At 27.5% G+C, this 17,345-nt stretch overlaps 1 protein-coding gene across 1 annotated transcript; it reads left to right on the top strand.

Moving 5' to 3' along the window:
* Positions 1 to 1,791: 1,791 nt before the first annotated feature.
* On the top strand, positions 1,792 to 12,039 carry Hmx (H6 family homeobox). The gene is made up of 4 exons (XM_011507419.1): positions 1,792 to 1,796; positions 1,957 to 2,324; positions 10,808 to 11,169; positions 11,599 to 12,039. The coding sequence occupies exons 1-4, from the start codon at positions 1,792 to 1,794 to the stop codon at positions 12,037 to 12,039; spliced, it is 1,176 nt and encodes a 391-aa protein (XP_011505721.1).
* Positions 12,040 to 17,345: the final 5,306 nt, after the last annotated feature.

Here is a 17,345-nt window from a genome sequence, read left to right as displayed (position 1 = left end):
ATTATGAAATAATGTAAACGCTGATATTTTAAAGTACTTGAATTTACAATAAAGTATGAAATTAAGGTAAAGGTGAAGTAAAATATTTCGCATTAGTAGTATAAAAATAAGAGGGTGGAATAAGATAAGAAAGAAGATAGTGGAGATATTGAGAAAATATATACATCGGAGGGGAGCAGAAAAATTCTAAGGCTTCGTGAAGCCTCTTCTCCCTTCCGACGTATAATTTGTCTACGCACCGCCATACAACCGATGAGTAAAATGCCTAAAGCAATTTTAAGTACGATTCTCATGGTGATCTGACTACATAATCAGGCAAATAAATCGTCACTTTTAATTGTCCTCGATCAACGATATAATTTGCTCTCCGACCCCGATTAAATGACAAAAATACTGGGTTATAATCAATTTTTAAATGTCGATTAAAGTAGTTTGAATTTCAATTTTCTAGAAATCTTTATATATAGACTAGATTATACGGATAAGAATAAAATATGTATTAGTATAGAAATAGTTTTTTGTACTCACGTTTCATTACTTATAATGAATGATCATAACGATATTGGTTTCATTATTTAATGTTACAGATTCAGTATAAAAATGAAATATAGACAATTCTAATAACAGATCTCATTTTATTCCTTAGTTTATGAAGTATTTGGGACAATAAATTTATTCCTACTAGGATTGAAATAATAATTAGTAAAATTGATGCATATTGTTTATATATCATTAAATACGCTCATTTGAATTCAGTTATGTATTTCGGAAAGATTACATTCAAATAAGTATATTTTTATAAAATTATATTTAATTTTTTTTTGAATTTACATAAATGACGTATGATTTATAAATATGATGCAATGTTCGAATTTAATAATTTATTTAAAATATTATATTATTTAATATCACTTTTATGTATTCATAAATTATTTTCACATTATTAATATGTACGTTTATAAAATTATATTTTGTTATGTTCACTTATAATATTAATTTGTAATTTATCTTACTTGCATTAAAATTAACTGTTTAAATCAATTATTTTATTTATCCAACGACTTTTAAAAATCGTGATTCTCGTAAATATCATAACAATGAAATTTAAATGAGTATTAAATTTTGATTCAAGTTGCTTATCTTTAAATACATTAAAATGTTTGTTAAATTTCAATAAAGAAGAATCCTCGTAATGAAAATTAATAATCCGTAAATTTTATGTCTTCATTGACTCTTGAAATAAATGGCTTTTGTAAAAAGATAATTTTAATTTATTATATTTATATATTTAAATAAATATTTTCCTTGTAAACTTAATCTTATGAATGTAATACGTTTATTCTATGTCATATTTTTATATGAAATGTAAAATGTTGTAAAATTGATGTAAAATTCAAAAACTGTCGTATGAATTTATTTTTAGTGAAATATATACGTAATGATTTAATGATTTGTTGACATACAAAGTGAAATTTCATTAATAACGAATATTATTAAATAATTATATAATACAAACATATTTTATTGATAAGAAATTGAGATAATAAAATGAGATAGTAATAGAGAATAATTATATTTCCATTTGTAAATTTAGATAAATTTTCCATACGAGTTATCGAAAATCTTTTCAGTCATTAGTTTATTAATTATTAGTTTATTATTTAATTTACTTTTAAAATTATCTATACTTTAAAGAATTAAAAATCTACATCTTATAGCATATAAATAACTGTTCGTGTAATGGTTTTATTAATTGTCATTGCGTTTAACGAATCAATATTGTCTGCAACAATGGAGTACTTTACAAATTACCAAATTGTGCACCTGGTAATAAAATGATATTTTCAAAATTTTCAAAGATATCCCACTGAATTTTAAGAATTATTTTGAGACTATTAAAGTTTACGAGCTCAGTGTAAAGTTACTCTGACAAATGACATACGTTTCTATTCTCAGACTGGGCCTTATGTCGTCTTTGATAGCGAGTCGCTACCCAGTGGGTATAGGCGTGGGCAGTGTCTTCTTCCCTTCGACGCTACATCATTTGCACCAGCAACACCAGCAGCATCAGCAGCACCAGCACCATTCGCGTCTGGCTGCGGCGGCCTCGAGCGCCTTGAGTAACGCCGTCGTGGCCGGCCAATCGGATATGGTAGAAGTCGCAGCCGACGGCATGAGAAGCGTTTTACCCGGCAACGCTAATGCTTGGCCCTTCCCCTGGAATCGTCCTCATGGTCTCCAGAGCCTCGAGCATCCGTCATCTAACGATCCGGCAAGTTCATTTGGTCGGATTAGTCCCACGTCGGGATCTTTTCCTCAGCGAGGTGAGCTGCTTACGTTTGCTTTATCAATTTGCTACTGATTACAGTGATTATAAGCATGAATTATCAAAGCTTGTAGGACAATACCAAAATCAATTTGTCTGATTATGATGATATGACTTTAGGAACTAATTGCACAGATATAAAAAAAATAAATGCCACATACCTAGCAACTACGTGCATTGTTAATTTATAAAATGTCAACCTTTCTATAGAATGTTTTATAATTATTTTTCTATTTAAAAATCTATTAAATTTACTTTATCGGTTAAGCAAATTAAATTAATTTTAATGTATATTAAATAAGGTATTTACATTGATAATGGCTCAAAGTAAATATATATAGTATAATACAAATGTATATAGTAGTAGTAGTGTATATATATATTAATTTTCAATTAATTTATATTAATATTATATATATTTATGAAATTATAGATTTAGATTTATAATAAAATGATATATTATATACCTGGAATGCTTTATAATAAAATAAGCGTTGTAACTCATATAATTTATTAAAAACTTTCTGTGGATGATATTATTATCTAGAAACACACTTTCAATAGAGTAAATGTTTATTTATCCATCCGCTATTCAAACTAATAAAAACTAATGAAAATATGTCCCATGATCAATGTGCGACTACTGTCAAAAATTAATGTATCCAACTTACATTAATACAAGTCACGAATAACTTGGAAATTGTGATTTGTTTGATAGAGTATGAAAAATATGAGTTTTACTATAGTATCAACTCATCTCCTATTTTCAATCATTATGTACGTACGTAGAAACATTTGAATCTTGAATATTTTCTATGTATGTTGTATTGCCAAAAAAATACTTACAATCGAAGACTGAAATTTCTGATTTTTTTTGCTGTCAAAACTACATACATATTATTCGATTTTCAGAATTACATATTACTTGCTTCAATACGAATGAGAAAATAACTTTTATTTTTATTAATAACTTATGCTTTTATTAATAATTTTATTAATAATAAAATATTTTGAAAATTATTTATTCATAATTTTTCGATATTCATATATTAAAAAATTAATTGTATTTCATTAAAACTATAAATAAAGTGTCAATGTAAAGGAGAATTATTTTCATTCAATATAACTCACGTTGGTAGTGTAATGAAAAAATGTTGTGTACAATAATACTTGTACTTTTTTTTTAGTGCTCTCATGATGAGAAACTGTCTTCTTCGTCATTTTCTCCTTGAAATTTTTTTTATTTTTTTGTCGAGTTTTCGATTCACAGAAAACTTCATTTATAATAAAGTTTACAAACACTTACTTACATGATACCCGAATACACATTTGAATCATAATTTCCTTATCAAATGTTATCATCCTATTTAAAATGAAAATTTAATGTTGTTTCCAAGTAGATGGATACTTTATTAACACGTGAAATTTGTATTAAAATAATAAGTCAAAACAAATTATTAATAATAGATAGTGATCAAAAAAAATTTTTTTTTTTTAAGTAAATATTCATCAAGATCGGCCGATGTTGGTCAGCAAAGAATAAAATATTTTTTTCACTCTATTGCTATTTCTCGCATTAGTTATGCAGATCCCATTTATATGATGCTTGATAATCCAATTAATGCTGTTGTTTCTTGTCTCTTCGATAATACCAGTTATGATGCAGTAAATAATATAATCAGCCAATTAAAAAATAAAATAATTCCATAGTTTTTCAATCATATGCAAATTATATTAACTTTATTCATATAATAATTTTATTGAAATTATGTAAAATATAAACATTTAAACAAATTAATATAATTGAACACTATTTATTAATTTAATTATAAATTAATTTTTTTTTTTTAATTAAATGAATTGTTATAATGTAAAAATGTTGCTATAATAAATGTAAATTTAATTAAATAGTATATTTCTACTTTTAGAGATATATGCAGCTTTAATAATTTTGTTAATAAATAAATACTAATCTTTTCATGTATGTAAATGAATAAAATATCCATGAATAATTACATTTAGTACATGAACTATTTATTTAAATTCATTCTTGAATTTAATTGATTAAATAAATTGAAAAAATAAATAAGTAAAAAATAAATTTAATTTAATAAATTGAAGTAAAATGATAATTATTTGAAATGGAAGTTTTAAAAAATGAATTAGTTGGGCAACGTAGCAGCTTTAATTATATATTAATTCTATAAAAAATTGTAAGAACCAAAATATTGCCTAAATACATACATTGTGGTATAAATGTTTTAAAATTTTTTATGAAAATTATATGAATTTAAATATAAAGTTGCAATTTTAAATGCCCGCTTTTGAAGTATAAAAGAAATTTTTGTGATAATCAGTAATATAGCATTTTATAATTTGTATATAAGTTTGTTTTATAAGTATTTATAAGTTCTGAAAAGCAATTGATATTTAATCTGAAATTAAGTTAATACACTCACTAAGTATTAAATGATTTCAGTTATAATTTTTACATATTATAAATTTTTGTAAAATTTCCACGTCAATTTTACATTTGATAGATCATAGTCTTGAATATTGAATGAAAAATTTATCGATTCTAATGAACGTGGCTGAAATGCATTCGCAACTTACTACTTCTGAACTTTTCATTTGCTTTCCAACTAATGCAATTGCAAAGCGCGTCTTTAAAAGTTTCATAGCCACAAATAAAATTTGTTGATTTATCAGCTGATCAAAAAAGCGAGCTACAGATATCGGAAGAACAGAGGTTTAAAACAAGAAAAAGGGAAGTAAGTCGCTATTAAGTATTAGTTTGATGCAGAAGCCTCACAGTGCTTGCAATCCGCCCGAGAAAAAGGTAAAGCCGAGGGAGTAAAACGCTCGTTGCCACTCACTATCTATAGCTTCTCATCGCACAATCGACTACTCGACAATTTAATCGTTCTTCGTAAATAGACATATATAAGACATATACTATTATTCAAGAGCAAATTAAAACTGTTTAGGCCTGGAAAGGGTAAAATTTACAAATGATATTTTCTTATATAATTAATTGTTAGTATATTATAAGGAATGTTGTGGATGCTACTTGAGTTGTAATATTTTTTAGCATTATTAATGCAGACATCAATGTGAGTTCAAATGTTGTTATTGGCGTTATTTTTGTCACTAAGGCTATTATAATATATGGTTTAAGAGTATTGTAAGCTAGTGAAATCAATAATTTCTTGCAATTAAATGCAATTTAATTGTAAAACGCAAGGTTAAAGTTTTAAGACGATGAAAACATAGTATTTGAGAAATAGTATGTTTTTTTAGCATTATTAAATGAATTTAATTATTAATTTGAATTTGTGTGTGTGTGTGTGTGTGTGTGTGTGTGTGTAATTCATTGATTAAAAATATTGTTTATTTAGTAATATTATGATATTTTAACGTTGTTGGGCTTGCTATGTTATTTAAAAGTTTTGAGGACTTTAATTTTTTTTAGTTGATTCATTTAAACGGAGCAAAACTTTGCAATCAGCTGACGTAAGCCAAAATGAAACAATGAAGACTATAACACGTTTAGATGGCTAATTACCCGACGGCGGTAATTTGGTGTATCGATAAGGGCGCATTTCTCCAACCCTCTCTTTGTATAAAAGAGATGCTTCGTAGAAGTGTTAGCACAAATGCGGCTCTAATGCTTACGAAGGAAGAAGCAAAGAGATAGACAAATAGGAAGGTGGCGGCCGAGCAAAACGATCGACGGGTAAGGCGATCGACGTTGGTTTGTCGGGACGGAAGCCCTAGAAGCCCTACATAAATTGTCGTTACTACCTCGTGAATGTTGTATATACGCGCACACCTATGCACCCTAATTCTCTTCTTCGTTGTTAAGCTTTCACGTTTGGCACTAGTTCCGAATCTCTTAATTTCTTTATTTTCGTTACTTCTTTTGTTGACATTGTCTGATTTTCTATTTCAATCTTGTGCTCATTCGATTATCTAGCGTCGCGAGTGAGGGTCGACGAGTTTTAAAGTGAAGCCTCTCGATCAGTGTAAAACTAATGAAAACCTTCTTATTCAACGATGTCCATGATTGATTTTTTAAAGGATAAGTTCATGATGATTGTATTACACGTTTGGAACATACAGCAGAGTGATTTTTCAACAAATTACACTTTCTAATCTATCAAATACTATTAAACGAGTTTAAGTAACACCTAGTTTATAGAGAATTGAAATTAAAAACAAAAACAAAAAAAAAACAAAAAAAAAACAAAAAAAAAATTGAAATTCTCGTAGATTATTTTTTTTTCATTTCTCTGAGTTTTAAAATTACATTTACAAGTATTAAAATTACAATTACCATTACATTCCTCGTTCGTTTAATGTAATACAAAATTAATCAGTTTTAATTTTCATTTTCATGATTAAAAAATATAATTCAATGTTATCAATATGGTAAAATTAAATAACATTTGGAATATTCAAACCTTTACAATCATTTATCAAATTGATTTTACTGTAAATTTTATCATTTCAATATTATGATCATTGTTACAATTATGATTGTCACATTATTATTATTTTTTACTGTATTTTTATTATTTCCACCTTTCCATCATTTTATAATATAAATTATGAAATAAAAGTACATTTCACATTTACAAAAGCATTATTAATTAAATTAGTAGATATTGCTATTTTCAAAAGTAATTGTGAATTATGATACTTATTGTTAAAACTATTTATAATGGTTCGTATTATAATAACTTGTATATTTTAATAGGATGGTAATTACAGAGTCAAACTTTAATAATGTGAATGTATTTCAATTAAATAATATAATATTGATAATTTTCAAGTTCTTATTTCAATCATAATGCTTTATATGCAATTAATTAACAAATAACTTCTAGAACAATAAATACGCGGCTCTACATTGGCTAGTTTTAAATAAAGAATTATTAAAATTAACAAGGTTATAATAATTACAAAATATGACCGGTCTTGTAATTTATAAATAAAGCAATTTTCGAAATACAATAAATTAATACTAACGAGAAAAAAGAGAAATTGATCTGAAAGAATATGAAGTATTAAATAAAAAATGGGAAAAATTCAATATTTTTTCTTTATTTATAAAATGTTAAAAATTATTCGTTTGTAATAAAACATGACATTCTGTTAATGCTTCGATTACACAAAAGGGACGATACTTTGAAAATTTAGGAAAGTGGTAAAATAATAATGAAAATGGCTTTAATCGATTTCAATTTTGTGTAAATAACAAACATCGGATTAAACATCAATTGACTTGCTACACAATACACAGCTTTTGAACTATAACAAAAATGCATTGCTGATGTATGAAGTCAACCGCGGACAGATTGATATGCATTATTATTAAGTATTAAAAATACGCTATAAACTTTGTATATAAAAAAAAAAAAAAAATTCATACATCAAAGTGAAATATATAAAATAAAATTACGTAAAGGTATAGTTATAATACTCAGGAACGTAACAAATTAAATAATTATAACAATCATGAGTGAAAAAACATAAAGTTTATTCTCTTTTGTTGTTGTTGTTGTTGTTGTATTTATATCGTTAAACATTTATTTTACTTAAATTGCATATTTACTATAATTTTTATTACTACTAAAAATGGCGTTTAATCGACTAGTTTTAAAGTATTCATCTTTGTCAATAATTGATGTGGTTGATCATTTCACGTACGCGCATATGACAAATTTATAAATTGACAAACATGCCAGATGATTTATCGATTTGATGACAACGAACATTTGATAAACTTGGAAACGTTCCTCTAAATAAATAATCAACTAGTATACAATTATTAGCTTTTATGTTTACTCTATCCATCATAAAGCAATTATACTTGGAATTTTTTAATTACTTCAACTGTCTTCAGATTCATACTTAAAAGTTGGTTTTATCGTATGAAAATAGTGATTGAAGCTACTCACTTATTTTATATTTATTGAAAGCCAAAGTTGATTAAACTAAATTTTCATTGATGTATTAAATGATTATTATTAAATGACAATTATTAAATGATTTAAATTCACTAGCTTAACTTCCATGCTCAAAGTTATACGTTTACAATTGCTCACAATTACCTTATTAATATCAAGGATAATTTAAATATTTTATATTGGTTATTGGATATTCTACAATTTAAAAGTTTCAGCAAATTATTTTGCTTTGTTTTGTTCAACAAACTATTCGCAAACTGCGTTCATAATGTTCTACTATTCTTATTATATGCGATAAAAACAATTTCAAAAGTAATTGTTACTTATATTAAATGAACGAGAATTAGTGATGTTTTTTATAAATATGCAATAAACTGTCAAATTATATATATATATATGTATCCAATAATACACATTATTGAAATTTGTAGATTAACTGACAATTGCAATTGCCAGTGTAATAATTAATTATTCGGATAAAGTAGTTTGAGGTATTAATCAGTCTAGTAATGTCAATGAAATATCTATTAATCTATGATAATTGGTTTATTTTCAGAATAGCAATAATTCTATAACTAATTCTGACAAGTGAATGCGTTCATTTAATTATATATTAAGTATACTCTTACAATATACAAATTCAATTTCATGTTCGATTTAAACATCGCAAAGAGGAATTATCACACCGTCGCACACATACAATTTTATTGTATTAAAATTATAAATATAGTTTATGTCATAGTTAATAACGAATAACATAATTTAACACATTTTTTTTTTTACTATTGATGCAAACAGAATAACAATTATTGTGAATTACATATTGAGAGTATTTTACATACTTACATTTTTATTTATAAAATCATAATATGCTAAATTATATTAATATGAACAATTCGTACTTATTTCATATTAAGAACAATATTTCTCAAGTATAAAAATCAATATTTTACATATGTTATATACCTGAGTTATGAGTTAGCCAACCACAATAATCATCCGTTTGTGCAGATTTTATTTTATTGTTACTCTTAATATTAGAACACATTAAATTGATACTCTGTATTGATAATGTATTCGACAACGAAAATATAATGTAAAACACTTACGTTAAAACTTTTTGCACCAATGCGTCTGTATATGCTTGTGTATATTCGTGTATTTGTATACGCGTGTGTATGTGCGCGCGTAATATCATAATTTATTATTAATTGTACATTTAATTGCTGTAAAATTGTAATGCCAGCCAATGCATCGATCGCAGTCAGTGTTTGCCGACGCAATGTGCTCATACGGCTTTATCCGACTGATGCGAATAGTGTGTATCCTTTCTATTGTCGAAGAATTACGCAAATTAACATTTGATGCGAATAGTGCATTTCATGCTTAATGCCTCTAACGTGACAATTATTCTTAGTTTACAGTTAGGGTGTTCTGCTGCGAAATGACCAATTATATCTAGATTTAATATCACTTTACGTATTTGAAAATAAGTAAATGGATGCTCCAAAAGATTTTTATAAATGCAAAGGATTTTTATTCGAGGGCAATTGATTCGTTAAAATGTTAAAACGGTGTTTAAATTGGGAAAAGCATAAAATTCGTTAGAAATATTCATTAGCGAGGTTATCGTAATACAATTTGTGTAAATTCCTACTTTAATAGTAATTATAAAAAAATATATTCAACAAATAATTATTAAATGAATTTAAAATTTTGACTACTACTTCATTATAATGAAAATTATACTACAAATTAATGTTATAACTATGAATTTTAAATCATAAGGTAATATGTATGAAAATTTTAATCATTTAATAATTCTGTAATCAAACATCTATCTCAAGTCATATCTTTCAACAATCGAATTTTTTCTAAAATACATTCTAAAATAATAACGTTTTTATCATATTTGATTGAATTTAAACATTTTTTATTTGTTTTAATCTAAAAATATAGTATCGCCAGAGAGGTACATTACTTAGCTCCAAAATAACCGATATAAACAAACTATATTTTATTTATCAAAATTACTGATTATAAAAAAAAAAAAAAATTAATAATTATATACAATACATTTTCGAAGGAACTTTTAAAGAGAAATCGTAGAAATGTATATTACTCAAATAATGTGCATCATAGTTAAAAATTAGCGAATTATTAACTCTGCCCTCTTAATAATGTACGCTGTTTATCATAGTATTATATCATAATTATATCATAGTATTATATAAGAGACATTATAAATTTATCGATGCTTCCAATGAAAACAAAAGTACAATTATCGATCAAACGATGCCCAATATGATTATGTAGAAAGTAATTTCTAATTTACCAAAAGCCACTTGTACAATTGCTATTAATTTGTTCGAATCTAGATCCCGTTGGTAGTGTGAATTCAGCAACGCAAACTATCAACTAAAATTATTTAAACTATATAACTAATAATCCAAATAATATATAACAATATGAGAGTAATAATGAACATTATTATGTAAATTTGTTCTAGAAGACCTTGACGACGATACAACCACCGAAGACCGTGTGCGTCGCTCCCGTAGTCCCTTAAGCGGCGACGAGGCCTCGCACGACGGCCTAGGCGACGTCGACGACGGCCCGGATAACGATCAAGACGGGGATAACCCCTCCAGGTCAGGTGGTCATCACGGAGGTAGTAGCGGCAGTGGCCAGTCCGTCCAAGTGGGCGTCGACAGCCGCGACTCGAGCAGCATTAAACGCAAGAAAAAGACGCGCACTGTCTTCTCGCGCACTCAAGTTTTTCAGCTTGAAAGCACCTTCGACATGAAACGCTATTTATCCTCCTCTGAAAGGGCCGCCCTTGCCACATCGCTGAGATTGACGGAGACTCAGGTGAGGTTTTCATATTTTCCACACACTACATTTTCATTATAAAGTATTTTCCCTTTTTAAGAAAATTGTTATTTATGCTAACGTTACTATTAAACCATTCAAAATTAATTTATTAATCGTCTTTTAGTTGCTTTTATCGACTTATATATGTATACGTAATAGTACATTCTTCTAAAGCATATGCATGCCAATACATGTATATGTATTCAATTACATAATGCTTCAAAATTGATGATATTTGGAGAATAAAAATGATAAAAGACAAACGATAATTCTGTTCAATTGATACGATTTTGAATAGAAGCATCGATGCATCTATATCTTGCTTTGACTAGAGAGAATTATTACAATTAATTCACTCTAGACAATTAATCTCACCAAATTGTAAAAACGATATAAAGAATTTATCCGTTTGCTTTGTACAAGCAGGTTAAAATATGGTTTCAAAATCGTCGTAATAAGTGGAAACGTCAATTGGCAGCGGAATTGGAGACCAATAGTATCGTACATGCCCAGCGACTAGTGCGTGTGCCCATCCTTTATCACGAGGCGTCTGTCGGCAATGTCGTCCCCTCGAGCGGCACCATCGGCTCCTCCGTTGGCCCACAACCTCCGCAAACACCCTCGGTCAGTTCAGCCTCAGGGCTACCCCATCCAGTGGCCGTAGTTGGCTCCAGTTGCAATCCAACGACCGCTCAACCCATCTTTTATTCTCACCACCACCATCATCACCACCATCAAGCCCATGTACAAGCGGCCGCCGCCGCTGCGGCTGCTCACGGGTTGATGGCTCACCAAGTGCATCCGCAACCTCCACCACCGCCACCGCCGCCGCCTAATTCACAAGCCGTCGTAACCTCCACGCAATAACGCACCCTCGTCGACTAAGTTAAATTAATGTGACGAATTTGTCGCAATTCAGTCGTGTATTGGCCGCCCAGGCATTTTAGGTACATTAAGTCAGTGATATCGAAGGACTATATTTTCAATAAGTTTTAGGATTATAGTCGATGGTTAATTATGGTGAATGTCTAAATGAAAGTGCGCAATAGTGTGCGATTTTAACTAGTGGTGTCTTTCGTTTATTATCATGAGCGAATTAACATGTGACGATACCTTGACTTTTCAATTTAGTAATGAGATCTGTGTATGTATATATATATAGATAGATTCGTGTATCTAAGAGAGAAGTGCTGGTGAATAATAAAAATATAAATTATCTACTTTTCATTTCTTTGTAATATGTATGTAGGCACGGGAGGCAAAAGATCTTAAATTTAATTGCCGACCCGAGGTTATTATATAGATAGATTTTGTGAACATATTAATTATTAAATAGCTTATTTTTAGCAATGAAAAAATAATTTGCAATCGTTGTGAAAATCGTTGCAATCGTTCTAAAGTTCCCATCGCTGCAATTATTAAAATATAAATATCTTTCAGTATGTTCGTTTTCTTTGAATAACGTAACAAACTATACTATATGTAAGGCTACTATTAGTATAACTTAAATTTTTAAAAGAAAAGTAGACTTTTTCTTTGAGCCTTCACTACATATAATTGGAACGATGAAACGCTTTTAATTTTGTGATGCATATAAGATAAACGATCTTTTACAATTTTTCAACTCATATATAAACAAACCATTATTTTCATAACTTCAATTTCAGATATAAACAATTTTATTTTAATGCAAAATTGAAAGCGATTTACCATTATATTGAACAAATTTAAAATATAGCTGATATTTTCTCCAGTACTTGATTATCAACTTTTATTTCTTGTAACAGAAAAAGATTAAAGAACTTTTGCACATAAATCTTCAATAGATATATATATATATATATATATATATATATATATATATATATATATTTATATTCATGTATATGTACATGCACATGTACATATATATACATGTATATAGATAGGTACAAACAATAGTAATACCAGTAATATCCACCTGATTATACTGGGCGAAATTGATAGCTGTAATTACAAAACTAAAAAGTGTTAATGTGCGTTTTACACTTCCGATTTTTCAATTCGTACAGGTTCCTAACAGTAAAATAAGTAAAGACATAATAAAACCGTGACGGATGAAAGTCGAAATAATTGTTTTTTTTTTTTGTTTTTTTTTTAATTATTAATGAAAAATAGAAAATAATATTTATTGGTGCTTAAAAGCCGTGAATTTTATTTTAACCCATTTATTATCTCGGATCCATATCCTTCCTATTCACTATATATAATTTTTTTGTATTTTCATATTAATACATTGTGAAAAAGAAGGTAAGTAAAGAAATTTTTATATGAATAAATATAATTCTTTATAGTAGAGTATATTAACTTAACAATATTAAAATTTTCCAAACGATTATCGTATTTTTACAATTTATAACAAAATACAATTTAAGTAAAAAAAAATCATTTGTTTTTTTCTATGAATTTCTTTAAATGATAATATTTGTTATGAGACAATTAAAAAGAAAATTTAACATGTAAGTTTTTAAAAAGTTTCCTTTAATTTTATTTCCTGATTTCATTTCTATTGTGTTGTTTTTTTACAAAGAAATATTTGAAATTTTTTTCTAATATACCTAAACCTTTAAAATATAAATATAAATTATTTTACTTATACAATAAAGTTAGTATTATATGATTTGTAACTTTGAAGAATCTAAATTATTAAATTTAGTTATCTAACAGTCAATAAAAGGTTTTCAGTTTCCATAAGTATAAGACATATGACCGTCATTGCATTTTTAGATACATTCCTTGTTAGGCGTAAGGATGTATAATACATATAGAAAGAAATAAAGGAATTCCAAGGGCTAAGTATAGCTGAACAAAGAAATGAAAAAAAAAATAGAAAGATAGAGATAAAAAATGAAGAGAAAGAAATTATTTTCAAGTCGAAGATATTTCTCGTAAAGCCTTGTTTTGAGGTGCGAAGGATCTGTTATTTTTCTTTTTTATGTATTTTCTTTGTTTTCTTTGTTTTTTTTTGTTTTTTTTTTGTTTTTTTTTGGTTTTGTTTTTGTTTTTTTTTGTTGTTGTTTCGCAGATTGATATGCATCTAATCATCGAACATGAGCTTATAAGACGAATTCTATATTTAGTATAGAAAAATATAAAATATGCTATTTCACACTATTGAATTTGATATAATTTAATAAGTAAATAATGTATGGTTAATGTCTATAATTTATATATTAGACGTCAATGAGACAGTTTGACGAGATAAATCTAAATTCGATAAATGCATTGATATATAAATTAATCAACTCTTTATATAGGGCTAATGATTTATAATTTATTCGTCATAAATTATTGGTAAATACAATCAACGTGGATAAATAACATCAACGTTTTAAATAGTTTCAATTGCAATGTGTGCTCCTCACAATGTCATGAGCTTTCAACTTATCTCCATCATCATTAGTAAGAAATTAATATCTAAAGTTACTCCTCAACTAAAACTACTTTTTAACAGATTAAGAGAATAAAACTGGGAAAGTAAAGATAATCGTAAATCATCGTGAGAGCTTTCTTTAACAATTACCTCGCAATCCTCTTTGGTCGATCATCAAATCACGAGCTTGTCTCGTGAGCTTTAGCTATTATACGCCGGTGGAAGCGATAATGCGCGTTGAAGGGTGGCCGAATAGTGAGTGTAAAACTGCGCAACTGCTGTGCGCACGTCGACCACGAGGGAGAAAGAAAAATACGAGAACATGACAATGCGCGAGTACATAACGCGTTTCGCATCCTACTGCCTTTTATATGCGCAGGCCCTTCTCCCCCGCCTGTCATTGTCGCTCCGTCTTTATTTTGCAGCCTTTTTTTCTCTCTTTCTCCAGTCTGTTGTATATCGCGATGTCGTTATCGCCCTCTTCTACTAGGCGTGCAGAAAAAATGCGTATATTTTCTCTTTTCACTTTCCAGAGAAAAATTCAAGTTCATAATTCTAGACAAGTCGTTTAAATAACTTTCTATTACCGTTCTTTTCTTTTTTTTTTTTTTTTTCATTGAAAATTAATTTTCTATTACATAGTAAGCGTCAATTTGAAGTAAATTATAATTATAATTATACATATTTTATAAAAAAAACATGTGTATTCTAAATTATTATAAAAAAGATATAAATAAAAGAAATTATCATTAAAATCTTGAGCGTTTAAAAGTATGGAAAGAATAGAAAATAAATTATGGAAAAATTTTTTATTTTACTAAATTTAAATCACAAACTTTAATTTGACAAAATCAATATAAAGTATATGCGATTTTACTTCATAGTCTTTAGTATTTCATTTTTTATCCAACCCTCAATTTCTTTGAATGATCCATAGACACTTCCGTTCTTTCTCTTTCTCTGTTGCTTTTACAATTTTCTTTCTCACTTTAACATTCACTGACTCCTTTTTATTGCATGTAGAACCTTTACAAACTGCACTTCTTTGTTATTCATGCGCAAGAATGAACTCAAATAAATATATGCATTTAGTACATTAAACTTCATATATTCATTACACGCATACACACACACACACACGCGCGCGCACAAATATATATATATATATATATATATATATATATATATATATATATATATAAACTGTTTTTATTATAATAAAATTCTAATTTGTCACGCTAATACTTTTCATACATTTATACATAATTGTTTAGATTTTTAAGTTAATATATAATTATTTTAATCATACTTTAAATTATATATAATTCATTAAAAATAAAATTTCGTAAATATTAATTAAAAATATTTTACAGTTACCATAATGAAAAAACTTATTTCATGTTTTTTTATAATTTTGCATTTACATGTTCTTTTAATAAAATAATATTATTAATAATAATTGTATTTATTTCTTTAATAAATGATTCGTGTACATACGTTAATTAGTATATAATTATCAAATTAACCAATGAAATAAATGTTTTTCCTACAAATACCGGAAATTCTTATTTCTTAACTGTAAGTAACGAAAATCTTGATCATAATATATTTTTAATATCGAAGATATGCGCGCGCGCGCGTGTGTGTGTGTGTGTAAGTTTACATTATAGATATTAGAATATCGTACTAAGTAACGGGTGTTTGTATAATTTCAGATTTGCTAAATTTTGTAAATGAATGTTTTAATTTCTTTCGTATTTGATGTTTGCTAATCATGAATATAATTATCATGAAAATATTTATCTATGCATGAAAGAAAAAATCCTAGTGATACGACTATATCCACAGATAGCCGCACACGAGCGTGCATAAACACGTCCAAATGCCTATTCGCATGAAAGCTCGTACACATAAATACTAGGATTATACAGCATTTCAATCACTGCTTCTTGCTAACCTCGAAGAAAGCCTTGAAAGTTCTCCTCCTCCAACTTACGCCACCCTTCACCCTTTTACTTTTTCGCCTCTGATCTCTCTGCGAGCTTTTCATCCGCGGCCTGAAGTTTAACTCCGGCGCTCAGGCCATTTGGGAATATATCGCCAAAAGATGCATCTAGGATAAAGCAAAGCCTCGCTAGAATTCATGCACAGGCGAATATTTTATGAAGGTGAGACGATGATCGAGTGCACGAGGCTCTGATTTCTTTTCGATGCTTCTCACGCTATCGCCTTTTTGTTATATACGGCTTTTTTGTAATCGCTCTTCTTGAAGTATTTTTATACTTTCGCAGTGTAAAGGGAACAAAGTTTATTCAGTAATTTCTTTGAAATATATCCTTCTAAATAATACCGGTGATGTTCATGGAAGTCTCACATTTACGTGAAAGGTACTTTGACGACTCACAATTAATAATAATTAAGAATACATTCTATGCTTTATCAGTACAAAATAACGACAATTTTTTTTCTTTTTTTTTTTTTTTAATACCATTTTCTAATATTTATGATAATTTATTGTCCGAAGATTGCGATTATTTTGTTCATTTAAATCGTTATTATTGCAAAAAATTAAAAGTTAAATGAATAATATTAGTTGCGTGATATAATTTTAAATCAACAGTACAGGATTCTTTGCATTAGGTTTTACACATTTTACACATATTTTCATATATTTTCATATATATATATATATATATATATATATATATATAATTACATTTTTTTAATAAAATTTGATAACTGTGTTAAATACATTATCGCT

The sequence above is a fragment of the Ceratosolen solmsi genome, unplaced genomic scaffold, assembly GCF_000503995.2.
Source record: "Ceratosolen solmsi marchali unplaced genomic scaffold, CerSol_1.0 scaffold6, whole genome shotgun sequence".
NCBI lineage: Eukaryota > Metazoa > Arthropoda > Insecta > Hymenoptera > Agaonidae > Ceratosolen > Ceratosolen solmsi.
This window is presented reverse-complemented; position numbering and strand designations above follow the sequence as displayed.

Excerpts from the sequence above, each read along its gene's own strand:
- Hmx (XM_011507419.1), top strand. Across the intron at positions 2,325-10,807 it reads GGGATCTTTTCCTCAGCGAG|AAGACCTTGACGACGATACA; the intron begins GTGAGCTGCTTA and ends AATTTGTTCTAG. Across the intron at positions 11,170-11,598 it reads TGAGATTGACGGAGACTCAG|GTTAAAATATGGTTTCAAAA; the intron begins GTGAGGTTTTCA and ends TTGTACAAGCAG.